At 46.3% G+C, this 14831-nt stretch overlaps 1 protein-coding gene across 1 annotated transcript in view; it reads right to left on the bottom strand.

The window, feature by feature from the left end:
* The window catches only part of PIGL (phosphatidylinositol glycan anchor biosynthesis class L), a 421207-nt gene that overhangs the window by 123597 nt on the left and 282779 nt on the right, over positions 1–14831 (bottom strand). The window contains exon 3 of the mRNA XM_069226325.1: positions 2821–2911. Coding sequence (XP_069082426.1) covers positions 2821–2911 — 91 coding nt within the window. The remainder of the gene's footprint in view (positions 1–2820; positions 2912–14831) is intronic.

Below are 14831 nucleotides of genomic sequence, written 5' to 3'. Positions count from 1 at the left end.
CGGTTATTTTCTGTGGCATGCAGTATGTGACTTTCTACCCCCTACCACCTCCTGTAGTAAATACAGGTAGACCAAGGCACACAGAGAGGTAAAAGTTCTTCGATGTTTCTGGGACGAAAGTAAAGCCCAAGTATTGTAAATCCAGAGGTGAAGAGTAAAAGCGATGAATCCAAGTTGTTGATATGTTAGAGTCTTTATTCGCAGGTATAGGTTTGTGTCGTCTATACAGGAAACAGCCAACACGTGTTTCGTCACGCAAGTGACTTTATCAAGGCTGGGCCCGTCCGGCCAGGTGCAGAAGACAGCAGTGAGTTCAGAGAGTCAAAAAACCCGATGGTCAGTCCCGGGTGGGACTGCCGCGGGTGTGCGGTGATCCCAGTAGTCAAAAGGCTGGTGCTTACGAGGCCCTGATAAGCCCGAAGTATTGATCCTGAAATTCAGTAAGGTAGCGTCCAGTCCATCACGCGAGGCGAGTCTTGAGTCTCGCGTGATGGACTGGACGCTACCTTACTGAATTTCAGGATCAATACTTCGGGCTTATCAGGGCCTCGTTAGCACCAGCCTTTTGACTACTGGGATCACCGCACACCCGCGGCAGTCCCACCCGGGACTGACCATCGTGTTTTTTGACTCTCTGAACTCACTGCTGTCTTCTGCACCTGGCCGGACGGGCCCAGCCTTGATAAAGTCACTTGCGAGACGAAACATGTGTTGGCTGTTTCCTGTATAGACGACACAAACCTATACCTGCGAATAAAGACTCTAACATATCAACAACTTGGATTCATCGCTTTTACTCTTCACCTCTGGATTTACAATACTTGGGCTTTACTTTCGTCCCAGAAACATCGAAGAACTTTTACCTCTCTGTGTGCCTTGGTCTACCTGTATTCATTGTCATTGTGTACCCCGGTACACAACTCTTTGTGCCCACCAGGGTAGTGGGGCACCTGACCGAGTGGCACCTTCTTTCTCTTATCGGACTCACTGCGTTGCTCAAACAAGAACTGTAACGGAACGGAAGTGCGGCTTTCTTACCACGCACTACCCTTGTATTTTTTACCTCCTGTAGTAAACTCTCACTGCTCAGTTTTATTAACCATGAAAAGGCAAGTGCAGATGGCTGCTCCACTCCTCACAATCTGGCTCTTCAACCCCCACACATCACACTAGTGAGGTGTCCTGAAATCTAGCTTTTGCCATATCCTGAGTAAAGACAACGTTCAGCAGAGATTGGGTTAATGGCAACGTGGCTGGCAACAGTGGTGTGAAGACAATGTACCAAGACCTAGCAATTGTATTTATCACACTTTGGAGGCACAACCGAAAAGCATGGGCCAGATGGAGGCATGTTTTTCATATTTTAAAGGCTTCCCCAATCAGAGGAAAGAACATCTTCCTATTTTGTCAATGGCTTTAGGTGGACTTTTAAGCCAGGATTCCTTAGTCAGAAAAGGCTGAATTGACCAGGGAGAGTTGTGATTGGCCTCACGAAGAGCATGATAGAAGCAACATTACTAGTTGACAGAAAGCAACATAGGAAAAGCTAGAGATGGACGTTTCACACTACAAGGCTGACGGGTCCCCCTCAACAAGGGACAGCTTCCAGGCAGGCTACCATCTTGGGCATCCAAGCAGAAGATCTTCCGCCTGAACACCTTCCACAACACTAATGCATTCACAAAGGACATATGCTACTCACGTCCCACGCATGAGGAAAGACAAAGGATCCCAGTTTACAAAGGACTTGACAGACCATTATAATGGAGAACCTGTCTGTGGACTGTCTCCTCACCAGAGGTGCAGATGTTGCAGGGAACAATGTTTCTACCACCAGCAGCCGTCCTGAAGCCTGGGATGAAGGAGCAGTAACCACCTTCACTCAAACATAGCTCTACTGTCGAATAGCAAAGCATAAATGTTGAACCACTCCAGTGTAACTGCGGATAGTTGAACCCAATGGTAAAAAAATATGGAGAGGGTGAAAACAATTAACAGGGCATGACAGCATTTCCAAGCCATGCAGAAGACGTTCATGGCGATGAAGAGCAGGACAGAGTTCACAACGTTCCTCCTTATAATATTGTCTATAGGTGGGCGAATAGGTATTGAGCTTACAACGCTCCACGTCCCTACTTCCCAAATGCCCCTTTCACGAGACTATCCTGACTTATAGACCTACATTCTCAATAAAAGTCGGCGACAGCTCTGCTGTCAAACCAGACCTCAAAAGGTGTTCCTACGACACTGGCTACGCACACGCCCCCTGCACAGCTCATGCTCACAGCGCATGATGGGCGCTTGAGCTACCCCACTGGCGAGCTGAAGGACTCCCAGAAAGCCACGGTGCCCTATTCACAATCTAAGCATACAGATTAGACTGTGGCCTATGGAATTAACTACATAAAATGACAAGTACAAGCAGCATATATTACAGCTTTCTGCTCAGACTACTCTCTGATTACTTCAAGAGGTGTCCTGTGGCATTCACTAATGTCCTCTCTGAAGCCAACAGATTTCCCAGCACAATCAAACGTTTTTGATCTTAACAAAATACGGAACAGTAACACATTTGTTTAGTTTACAGAACATCAATTCAGATATCCCCAGAAGAAAACAGAAGGAACATGTCCATACAATTAAACTTCCCAAAGGCACAAGCAAGCTACTTTGGACAGCATCCTGCTTGGCGCGCCATAAAACAGATGGAACACTCCAAATAAAGAAACAGCCTAACCACTAAGAATAAACAAGAAAAGCAGAAGCGCAGACGAGAATCTCTCTCATCACTTCAAAGTGGGCGGTTAAGATGGACATTACCAGTGTGATGTGGTTCTGCCGTAGGTGCTGCAGGATGAATGAGGATAGCAGCTGAGGGTCCCACTCTGCATCAGGGCTGTCAGGAAGGTCTCTGGAAAAGGAAAATCATAAAGTGTGAACACACAGTTACAGCAACGCCCCAAGCCCCATCCCCACGTATGTAGAAGTACTGGACAGGCGAGCTCGTAATTACTGTGGCGAGAGCACTGGCGCTCAGGCGGAAGCTCAGCTCTGTCTGCACTATTCAGTTGTGTTAGTTCCTCCCTCTCGGTTACCTCTATGCCCCTGTCATCATTCCCCATCAATTTACTGGGTACAAAGAAAAATGTCATTGTTTGGCAACAATGCCCCGACGCTCGAAGGACCTTTTATGAGGTCAAATTTGGGAATACAAATCTGCTAACACTTTGGAGCATCGTAACCGTAAAAGTCGTTGTCACGATACGGGCCTTCTTTAGATTCTAAAGGTTAAAATATTATCGGCTGGCAGTAAGAAATTCCACCAGCAGTTGCCATTTTGCAGTCTTGTCTAGCCACCTATACAGAATGTCAAGAAATTTGATGGTTTCGGAGGAATAGTTTCTCACAATTTTCTGTATTTTTTTATATTATTTCTGCCAGAACAAAGGCCCCTCATCAAAAAGTGGAAAGGTTGGTCTGCCATCTGAAAGCTTTTGGCAATATCTCTTGCACACACAGTCTAAGCTAGCTTAGGTCAAAGAAGGAACAATAGCCGCAAGAAGATATTCATCGTCTCCACAAGGCACTAGGTCAAAAGGATAAGCACATCTTTTCAGATGATGTTCTACTTAGGCAGAATTGGTACACACCTGTAGTAAAGAAGCAATAAGGAACGCGCGGACACTTCAGTTCAAGAAAACTGGATACGACGTTAATATCAAACAAATGTAAAAAATCCCAACCTATAATTAAGTTATCACAATATTATAACACCTAGGATTTTCTGTGATGTAGCATGCACTAATGATAAAGCTACAGACACACCATTTGAAGGAAAAAAATATAGAAAAACATCAGTTTGAGACTGGTAACCTCTTGAGGGATACCACTTTTATCAGGTATAATTTTACTGCATCCACTAATCCAGTGTGTGGGAGCTGCAGGTAGGAATAGGAGTGCCTAGGAGGGCAGTGATATGTGGTAAAGGCACTTGTGCACGTGCTTTGAGTGCCAAAAGGCCCGGTACTTTCCTTGCACCAAAATACACAAGACAGATGAAGATGGGAGGCATTCCCAGGGATTTCCAGACGTCGGTAAGCCTGGCAGCAGGAGCTATGCTGGAGAGCAGCAAAGCAGTAAATGGAGACTCAAGAGCATTAAGCAGTGATTATATGGTGTGGTTGTGCAACCTCACTGTCTGATAAGGACACAATTCACTATCAGGTGCAGTCAGGCTTTAGCAAAGGAACAATTGCAAAGAATGACAACAAGTGTAAAAAAATACAGAAGAGTAAAGCAAGAAGAAAACTTGCCACAAGAAAAATCTGACACTAATGTACTAAAATATGTTTTATTTTAATCTTTTAATATACACCGTAACAACAAAAAATCCACCACAGTGTTCTGGAGATATTAATTTTAGAAGCAACAATAAAAGCACTGCTATCTCACATAATGCAATGTCACTAGCTACTCAATGCCTGCCAGGGCTTGAAATGGAAAAACAGAAGTGCAGGTACTCTGTACCCGAGTGCCTGCTTATTTCTGGGAAGTGCCGGTACTCTCCAATTAAAAGTATTACGTTTTTCTTGAGAAGTGCAGGTACTCTCCCTCTCAAAATGAAAAAAAAAAAGTGCCGGTACTCAGTACCGGACAGTACCGGCCCATTTAAAGCACTGATGCCTGCCTGATCTCGCTGTTCGTGCACAGGCGCTTTTCATATTACCTCTTGTCCCCTGGGAAAACAAGCCCCGGAATCCTGTAATTGTGAGATAAGTACGAAATTGAGTGTATAAACGGAAGGTCACAAATTCCAATTCCGACAGGATCAACACATCTATCTCTCGTAGGTCCACAAAATGAGTGCCACGGCACTTGTGATACTACTATGTAATATTGTTACGCACCAAACATACTGCGCGCACCGTATGATTTGGCAAAGTATAACTGTTATTGACAGGGAGTAGTGTGGCTAATTTGTCACACACAGACCCGCCTTCAAGCGCCAAGATGCCCTGAGGCATGGGGAACAATGTTACACCCCGGCTTCTCTCTACCACCACAGCCAACTCTCTCCGTGGGAAGGGTGAGGGGCCTTTAATAGAGGATTGTTCCTCTTCGCAGGTATTCACCTCAGGAGACGGGCTCTTCCTCTCAGTCTCGTGGGATGGAGGATGTTGATGTGTGTGGGGGAGCTGGGGGTTTGAGGGCTCAGGCAGGTTTTACGTTTTCTGACTGATCCAGGTCTGACCTGCTCAAAGGAAATCCACAGATGGAGGCCCACGACCAGAGTTAACAAACCCCTACTTAACTCTCACTGTGCCGGCTTGATCATCACAACGGAAGAAACATGGGGAGAAAAACTTGCTTTGCAATAACTGCGATAATGTTGAGGATGACAAAAGTAGTCGTGTTATTTACATTATGTAGTCTCACGGCATTAAAAAAAAATATTTTCATTAGGTTTTTATACTCAAATAAGACATACTAAGATCGGCGGAGCAGTAGGCACAGAGGTCGGCTGCGGAAATACCCCACTGTAGGTCGACTGAAAGCAGATCTCGAGAGCAACCGGGCTGCTCCACTGCCCCAGAGTATGGAATCAAGTCGCCTGAACCAGGCACGGGGTATTGGGTACGGAGTTTTCAGCTAAAGGGGAAGATGCGACCAGGTCCCAACCTCGTCCTTCACTCAAGCCAAAGCAGGGGACAGCTTTTTATCCCACGCCAATGTTTGATCCGGGGAAACGAAGACCCCGTAGGTACTTAAACCCACCAACCGCGCATGATAGGCCAGGTGCCCGCTCGGTGAAGTCACAATAGCCATTAACCTAGAAGACTTGAGAGTTGGTGGCATTTGTGTGGGGGCCGGAGGTCTCCCCGAAGGCCCGCATGATTTGTACTATGCGAGGTCCAGTTGCCCCCGGATCTGTAAGGAAGCGTAGGATGTCATCAGCATAAAGAGCGATTCCATAGGAAAGCCTGCATCCCCATTCGAACCCGCGCACCTGGCCATCCTTTCAAACCCACACGGCAAGAGGCTCTCCTGCCAGCCAAAGAGGAGTGGAGAGAGGGGGCACCCCTGCCTGGTCCCCCTGGTGATCGGAAAGAGTCTCGACAAAAAGATAGCCCTCCTGACAGAGTCAACCCGGCCTTTCAAAGCGCGGTGCATTGGCAAGTGTATTATGGACCAGTCAGAGATTGTGTCTCGTGGCCTGGCGAGGAATGAAGCCTGACTGGTCCAAATGGACTAGGTCCTGAATGTGTGTCGCAAGACCGCATGCCAATGTCTTGCCAAGAAGCTTTACCTCAGTATTAAGAAGGGAGATCGGGTGACGCAACATCTTTTCTTCCGGCAGCCTGCCCGGATTGAGAAAGACGACTATCTCGGCCTGGCGCCAGTACAGTGGGAAGGGCTCCCCATGTAGTGCGGTATGCAGTACATTTAGGATATGAGTGACCAGTCGTGGCACAAAAGCTTTAAAGAATTCGTATGGCAGCCCGTTAGGGCCGGGGCCCTCCTCCTCCACATCTCAGACAGGCGCGAGGCCAATTCTTCTGGGGCAATATCCTCCTCAGGGAAGTTCTAGCTGCCGCAGAAAGGATCTGAAGGGGGAGGTCTTTGACGAACTCGTGGATCAGATCAAGGGACAGGGTCTCCCTACAGGCGTACAACTCCTCATACTAAGAGGCAAAACCCTGGGCTACCTCATAGCCCACCCTCGCCCTCTCTCATCACAGGTGATGTGGTAGGTTCCCGGGACAATTGATCGAGCCGGTGTAGCATCTTACTGGGCTTGTTTCCCCACTGGTTAACGCGACTCTGGGCTACCTGCCAGCACAGTTTAGCCTTGTCTAACAGCAGTTGCTGGTATTGCTGCTGTGCCCACACCAGCTGTCAACGGGCTATGTGGCCCCCCAGCAGACCACTCAACATCTCGAGAGACTCTATCTGATGCTCAAGGGCTACGAGACTGCGTTCTCTTCCACGAATCTCTTCTTAGTCTCGCGCCTTTTTACAGCTGTGAATAACAGGCGTTATGTATCCAAGGACTGCTAGGTCAAACAATTATCTATGAAGGTATCTATGCTTAGTTAAACTGACAAACATTCATTTACCTATTTACAGTGTTGTGCTGAGTGGTATAATTTTCACTCGTGGCATTCTAGCAGTCGGTGAGGACCTTTGAAGCTAGGTTTGACCTCCTGGTGCCTGATTACAGTTATGCACGCACTCTCCTGTAGTGCGCCTCGGCCGCTGTGCCAGGCAGAAGACGACAGTGCACTGGATTACAGAAACAATGTGCTCTCCCCAGCGCCAGTATAAACCCCCTGCACGTGCGCCTGCGTTGGCAGCAGCACATCCGCGACATATGAAGGACGGTGGAGTGTGAGACTGCACCTGCCTGCGGGGGATGTATGGATGCCACTGGTGCACTGACTATGCGCCATCTCATACATGGCACTAACATAGTGTGCATCTTGACTATTTGCTCCTGCACCCACAAGACAGTACCAGTCATAGACAAAGGCCTTCGCCTTATTTGCATGGTGTCATGCAAATGAGGGGAAGTCTACCTGGGAGCGTGCTGGTGCATGTTTTGCGCCTGTGCAAGCCGTATTACAGAATAGAATTGTATCTGCAACCTCTCCTGTAATAGCGTTTTGCAGCCTCTTTTGTAATAGCAAAGTGTTCCATGGGTGCAAAAGCTGACACAAACGCCTGTTTCACTCCTAAGGCACATTGTGTAATACACCTCATAGAATTAGGGTTGGCTGGTAGCAGTGAGGCCAAGTTGAGAGGTCCTTGGAGGTTGATGGACCAAATCCTACATGCGTGACGGTGATTTTCATAAATCTATCAAGTTGTCATGAAATGATTTTAAGTTCTAGATAACACAGTAGTAGAATTGGATATGAAAGAGGTAGTCAGGGGATATCCCATTGACCACTATACACACAAGCATCAATTAGTTTGCAAAGGGTCTTGTATTTGGCGGATAACCAGTCAGACAGGGAGTGGGAGGAGGTTCAGTGTATATAGGAAGGTTGGAAAGGTACTGGTAACAAAACGTAGGACACTATCTAGATGGTAGGAGACTCACTAGTAGACTGTTGCAACAGCCCAGTTAGCTTGAGAACTAGGGAGTTGCTTAATTCTTTAGAATGAACTCAGTGGGGAGATCTTTTGTATGTTTAATAGCTAGCACTTGAAGCATGGCTTTGGGTCGTGGTTGCGTTCCAAACACCACAAACAGGGAGGGGGGGGGGCGTTTGGGGAGGTTACGATCCATCCACTGGGTTTACAGGCCGACTTCCGTACCTCAAAAAAGTTCGACAAAAAAGCCAGTCAAAAAACAACCGAGGGGTAGCTGTTCTCCCTGATCAGCGCTGGCTGGCATGTAATGAAAAGAACTGATGTCAGCGCACCTGTGTGGTACCTATATAGGTACATATATAGGTACTGAAAAGTCATTTCTGGCATGGACGACGATGAATGCAGAGCCAAGCAACGCCACCTACCAGCACATGGATACTGCTCACAAAAAGTCTTCCAAATCCAGTCTAATACATGGGGAGAATTCACAGGTAAGGAATCTGCAGCTAGAAGTCTCTATCAGATGAGTGATCCCATGCTCATAGAGGGATTAAAGGAGAACACAAAGTTTCTGCAAAGGAGGGGATGGCCAGGATGTCAGGTGGAAAGTAGACAGAGTTAGGGAGACGGATGAAGATGAGGAGGGAAAGTACTGGACTTCAGTCTTGGATAAGTTCAGCATAAGAGACTGTAGAGGCAACCATTGAAGAATGGTACAAAGGCTGGTCAAGTGGTGAGAAATAAGGATACAAGAAAATGATTTAAGTGCACAAAGGTGATATGTGAAACAAAATAAGGAGTTGATATTACCAACTGTGACCAGTATTTTTGCACACAAGCAGCTCTTATCTTTTTTAGAGTGTTTTATTCATTTAACTACATTTCATATGTATTTATGGGGCTTTTATTTAATGAATTTTATTTGTGGAATTTGACGTTCTGTTTTGGGGGCCAATCTCAATAATCCTCAACTGCATTTTTCATGATTGGTTGATTTGGCTGTTTTGTTTGAGGGGCAATTTGAATGAGCTTTTAACCGCTTTTAAAAAGGACACTTAAGAAAACGCGTTGGGGCACTGCTTTTTGAAAGGACACATCCTCACTTTCTGTCGGCAATTTTTTACGGGCCGCAGGTTGGAGAAGGCAGCGCTCTAGTTGTTTGGTAATGCTGCCTTCTACTCGTTTCCACAGGCATTTAAAGACGGCTGATACGCGGATGCGCTGCTGGCGCGTCAAAGGCAAGCCCGCCTGCACCCGTCCACGTCTGGGCGGCGTCAGGGCCAGGAACACTGCTCCTACACTGAGCAAAGAATTAACTTACTTTTCCTCTGCTTAGGACATGTTGCAGCAAAACCTATGCAGGGAGTGCTTAAAGGCTTGATCCTCTGGGGTGAGAGAATTTAAGTGCATGCAGTGTGGTTTTACACCTGTTATTGACCTTCCTACTGCATTAGAATCCCTTATATCTGAAGAACTTTATTTAAAATTTGTGTTATTAATTGCTATTCCTTATACCATCATCGTGTTAAGATTAATGATTTAATCCAAGACTGCCTACCTGACATCTTGTTCCTCACGGAGACATGGCATGGCCCGACCTCTACCCTGAAGCCCTTTTGGCTCTGCCCCTAGCTACAACATCATTAGATGTTATAAACCATCCGGCGTTGGGGAGGGGGTAGTCATTATCTATAACACCTATTTCAGGCTACGAAAATGCCCTTTTATTTCAGGTCACTGCAAGTAAGAATCTTATCCTCTCAGGCCTTCTTATTTATAGACCCCTGGGCCAGTCTAAAAGCTTCAGATCCTCCGTAGTCAATCAAGTTGCTTCAGTAGCACTTAAATCTGCCAATTTCACTATCATAGGGGGTATTAAATTCACTTGATCAACACAATGACACAGGAGCTCAGGAACTAATGACCAATCTAGCATCACTACAGATGCGTCAGCTAGTGGAAGGTCCTACACACATAGTGGGCCACATTTTAGACCTGTTTTCTTCAAACTTAGACCATGTTCAGGTGCCCCCCCTAGATCTATGGCGTGGACTGACCACTACCTTATCTCTATGTCTCTTAAAAGTAGCTAGGCCTAAAGCCATGTCTATGTGCTCTTTAATCTCTAAAAGACCATAGCATAAATTGAACATAACTGAGTTAGCCCAATATATCTCATCCAATTCCCTTCAGTTACATTCAAATGTTGACTCTGCTGATACGAATGTGAAGGAATGGGTTACTTTGGCCCTTGATAAATTTATACCCTTCACCAGGTAAAGGTCAGGAGTAAGCCCTCTGCCCGTTCGCTCAATGAAATACTGATCAAAGAGAAAAAATCTGTAAAGGATTTGCACGCAATTGGAGAAAATTGTATGACACCAGGGTAAAGCCATCTTATCTAAAGGTACTCACAGCCTATCATAAATCGATAAGAAAGACTAGAGCAGAGTTCTTTTCTTCCAAAATTTCAAATAGTAAGAACCCTGTCAAAGAAATATACTCTATAGTCAATAGTTTAACTACGCCGGCCTTGAACAAGTCAGTAGAGGATTCTGACGATCACTGTAATAGAATAGCATACTGTTTTGGGGGAAAACATTACCATCATTTATGCCCTGTTCCAGCCTAATACCGCCCCCAAACTAAACTGAGAATGTCAAGAGAAGGCCTTATCTTGGCCAGTTCTTAATGAACCACCTCTTTTGGATTTACTCTCTTTCTCTGCCCTTTGCACTTCAGTGAAGTCGGGCTCACCGGATGATCCTCTTAAAACCAACAACATCCTTAAATTATAGGACTTTGTTCTTCCTGTTTTCTAGAAATAGTCAGTCTCTCACAGTCTTCACCACGGTTCCACAGGCGTGAAAGCTGGCAAAGGTTATTCTTCTTCTGAAAAAGCCTTTCCTTGACCCTCCGAGCCCTGGCAACTACCATACTATTTCTCCAATCCCCTTTTTAGCTTAGGTGGCAAAAAACATGTTAATAGACTTCTGACCAAGTTTTTAGAGGCCAATTGTATTTTGGATAGCTCCCATAACGGCGTTAGGTCCCATCATAGCACAGGAACTGCCATTCTATTGGTTATTGAGACATTTCACAGAGTGGTGGATGAGGGCGGCTCTGCAGCCCTTATTCTTTTAGATCTGAGTGCCACCTTCAACATCATCTTTCACAAGGTGCTTTTACAATAACTTTTTGACATAGGGTTTCAGGGCATTGTATTGTCCTGGGTCAAATTCTTTCTTAGCCATCGCTCTTTCCAGGTTGTCTCACCCACCCTCCTCTTTTTCTTCATCTCCCAGATTCCTGAAACATGGGGTTCCTTCTTGAGCCCCATGCAGTTTAACTTGTATGTCAGACCTCTGGCTGAAATAGTAAGACTGTAGGAAGCTGGCTCTCTATATAGTGCACTGAAGTGAAGTACACTGTGCAGACAGGTTTCCAAAGGCAGAAATAGATGGGTCTAGTGTTCTTTTTGTGGTAGTGTGGGTGAGCAGTTAGGCTTATCAAGGATTTGTGTTAAGAGTTTGTTGTAATCACAGAGGCAATAAATGAGACACACACTCAAAGAGTAAATCAGAGACCAATTTATAAAACAGTTGCTCTTATATATGCTTTGAACCAAAGAACTTAATTATAAGGTAAGCAGTTTTTAAATTAAAAATAGTCTTCAATGTAAACCTAGAGGAGGAAAACAAGGATAAAGTTTCACAGATAAATACACAGCTTATAACCCCAGTCTGCAGGGTTTTAGACCAGCACCAGGTAAGGTGTAATCACAGCGGCACGGGCAGCTTAGTGCAGCGGTCAAAGTCGGCGTTGGCGTCCAATGTTAATCAATGGAGAGTGGGGTGGGGGTTGGGGTTGCAGAGTGGCAACACAGCATCTGGTGCCCAATGCTATCCAATGGCGACAGGGACGATCCACTGAAGTGCTGTTTACAGGTGAGTAAAGCGGGGTCAGGGTTGATCTACTGGAGTTGACGTACGTACGGGGGGCACAAGGCAGCACCAAATTAAAACATCCTCAACAGCACAGGGGCATCAGGGTTCAGAGTGGCAACACATAGTCAGGCGCCCAATGTTATTCAAAGGAGGAGATGACTTTCAGAAACAGGCTGCAGGGTCTGACCGGGATAGGTCAACCCACAGCTGCCCCGGTAAGTTGATATGCCAGGGGTCGTAAGGACATTGATAGTTCATCTCCACAAGGCCCAGGGGCTCTGGATGCAGGGATGTCTTTAGGCATCGGAATCAGGTTACCAGGTAGGTCCCGGTCAGGGGAGCCCTCAGATTTAGGCTGCAGTTGTCGCTGGGGAGTCCAGCAGGGGTCCGCCCACAGTGGACTCTTGGTCAGAAGCACTGGTGAACCTTCACTGGACGAGGGAACCACCTGGACTTGGGCTGGGGGCGTCAGGTGCAGTGGTTACTTCTGGTGCCCGGTTTTGTGGTTCCTCAGGAAGGCTTCCTCTTCTTTAAAGATGGTTTCATCTGAACAGGTTCGCTGCCACTGGAGTTCTTGGTCTTTTTCGAAGGCAGGCACTCCTCCCAAGGCTTTGGAGGTCACTGGACTGCATGACAGTCCTCTTCTGGGTGCAGTTTTCTTTGAAGGCTACAGACAGGGCTGGGGCCAAGTCAGTTGGTGTCTTCAGTCTTCTCTGCTGGTGACTTATCTGGCTCTTCTTAGGTTACAGGAACCTGATTCTGAGGTTCAGGAGTGCCCAGATTCAGGGGTGCCCTCTAAATACTTAATTTAGGAGTGCTACAGAAAGTGCCAGGTGGGCCAATGGGCTACTCACCTTTAGGATGACTACACCCTTTCTATGAACACTTCCTTTGGGATGTGGCATAGCCTTAACCCTACTGGCCTAATTCCTTCAGTGCAAGATGGAGGAGTTTGAAAAGTAGTGCCCACTTCAGCTCGTCCACCCTAGGGGTGGGACTGACATGAAGAGGGCATTCCTCCCAATTTACTTAATTTTCCGCCAAAAGTGGGATCAGGAACTGGGGGTCGACCTCCTCCACCATTTGGGTCACATACCAGAGGGGGCAAGGCCTTTGAAGCTCCCGGCCCTGGGATGTCCATCTTGCCTGGGAGAGGATTTCACACCTCTGCCCAGAGCAGGCCTTTGTTCTGAGCCCTCGAGAGCATTGGCTCTCAACTCAGGGGCTAGAACTCTGTCTAAGGTGGCTGTACTGGTTTTTACCACTCAGTGCCCATGCTAAGCGTTGGTAGGTTTTTTAGGGGGTCTTAAAAAAGCCATCACCGGATTCTGTGAGGGTTTATTAATAGGGGATGTTTGATACTATTCATCCCTATGGTCAGTGAAGCCATCATGTGTCTGGGGAACTCATAATGAACAGTGCCAGCATTTGTACTTAAAAATGATTCACTGTTTACTTACTACTTACTATGTCTGAGAATCAACAAAGACATATCAGAGGCATATCTGCTCATGCAGGTATGCCCTCACATGTAATATATCGCACCTTGCATTTAGGGCTGGAAGGTCTGCCAGAGGGGTGACTTACATATATTGCATGTAGTGTAAGGGGGACAGGGCACATAGGCTGTGTGTCATGTCGTGTTTTCATTTTAGGCCTGCACCAAGACATGCAGCCTGCAAAAGGAGCACTGTGTGCACTTAGTGAGGGGGTCCCAGAGGGTGGCACAATTCGTGCTGCAGCCCTCAAGGATCTTCTTTTAGTGCCCTATGCCCTAGGTACTAAGGTTACTTTTTACTAGGGACTGATATTGGTAGCTAAAGGTCTGGCAATTGGGAAGAACGGCTGTGCAGTTTTAGGGAAGGAGATCTGGCACTCAGGACCTGTTTAGCAGGGACCCAGTGCACTTTCAGTTGAAATGGCACCAGAAACCAGGCAAAAAGTGTGTCTGGTGGGGTGAACATTAAGGTAGCATTTATATCATACCCTGATAATACCCAACTTATTTCCTCTTTCTCTGCTGTATCGTCTCAGGACATTACCAAATGCCAGAGGTGTATGCTGTCAGTGGCTAGCTGGATGGACGATAACTGCCTAAAACTGAATGCAAGTAAAGCAGAGATTCAACTGTTTGGCAAACATACGCAGTCATGGGGAAACCTGTGGTGGCAGACTGCCTGGCGCCCCGCACCTAAATTCACAGTGAAAAATCTTGGCATATGACTGGACAATGATTTTAGCTGCGAGAACAAAGTAACTACTCTACCAGGTGCTTGTTTGGGTCTTTTGAGAAGGCTGAAACTCATTATTGTCTCATTCCAACCACATATTTGTCAGTTGACTACTCAGTCTCTTACTCTATCCCATTTGTACTACAGTAACATTCTGTATCTGGGTTGTAAGAAATCTGTACAAAAGAGGTTACTGTTAGTCCAAAACACTGCAGCCAGATTGCTGTTTTCCTTACGAAGTTGTGTCCCATTGTGGGGCTCCTTCATAAACTCTACTGGCTTCAGCTGGAAGGGAGAATTCAATTTAAAGCCATCAGCTTGGCACACAGAATCATGATCAGTCAAGGTGTTCCCATCCTGTTCGAGGTTTTTCAACCTTAACTTATAAAAAGAGCACTTCGCTCAGCTGATTTTAACCTGGTGGTTATTCCTCAGTTCCATAGGAAACGGGCTGGTGGCCGATCCTTTCAAATATTAGCTCTGGAACAGTCTGCCACTTGAGCTAAGAAAATATCCATAATCACCTTGAGTTTAGAAAAAGGCTCAAAACTTGGCT

Source organism: Pleurodeles waltl, chromosome 3_1, assembly GCF_031143425.1.
Source record: "Pleurodeles waltl isolate 20211129_DDA chromosome 3_1, aPleWal1.hap1.20221129, whole genome shotgun sequence".
NCBI classification, from domain to species: Eukaryota; Metazoa; Chordata; class Amphibia; order Caudata; family Salamandridae; genus Pleurodeles; species Pleurodeles waltl.
Note: the sequence above shows the minus strand (reverse complement) of the source record. Positions and strands in the feature narration are given on the sequence as shown.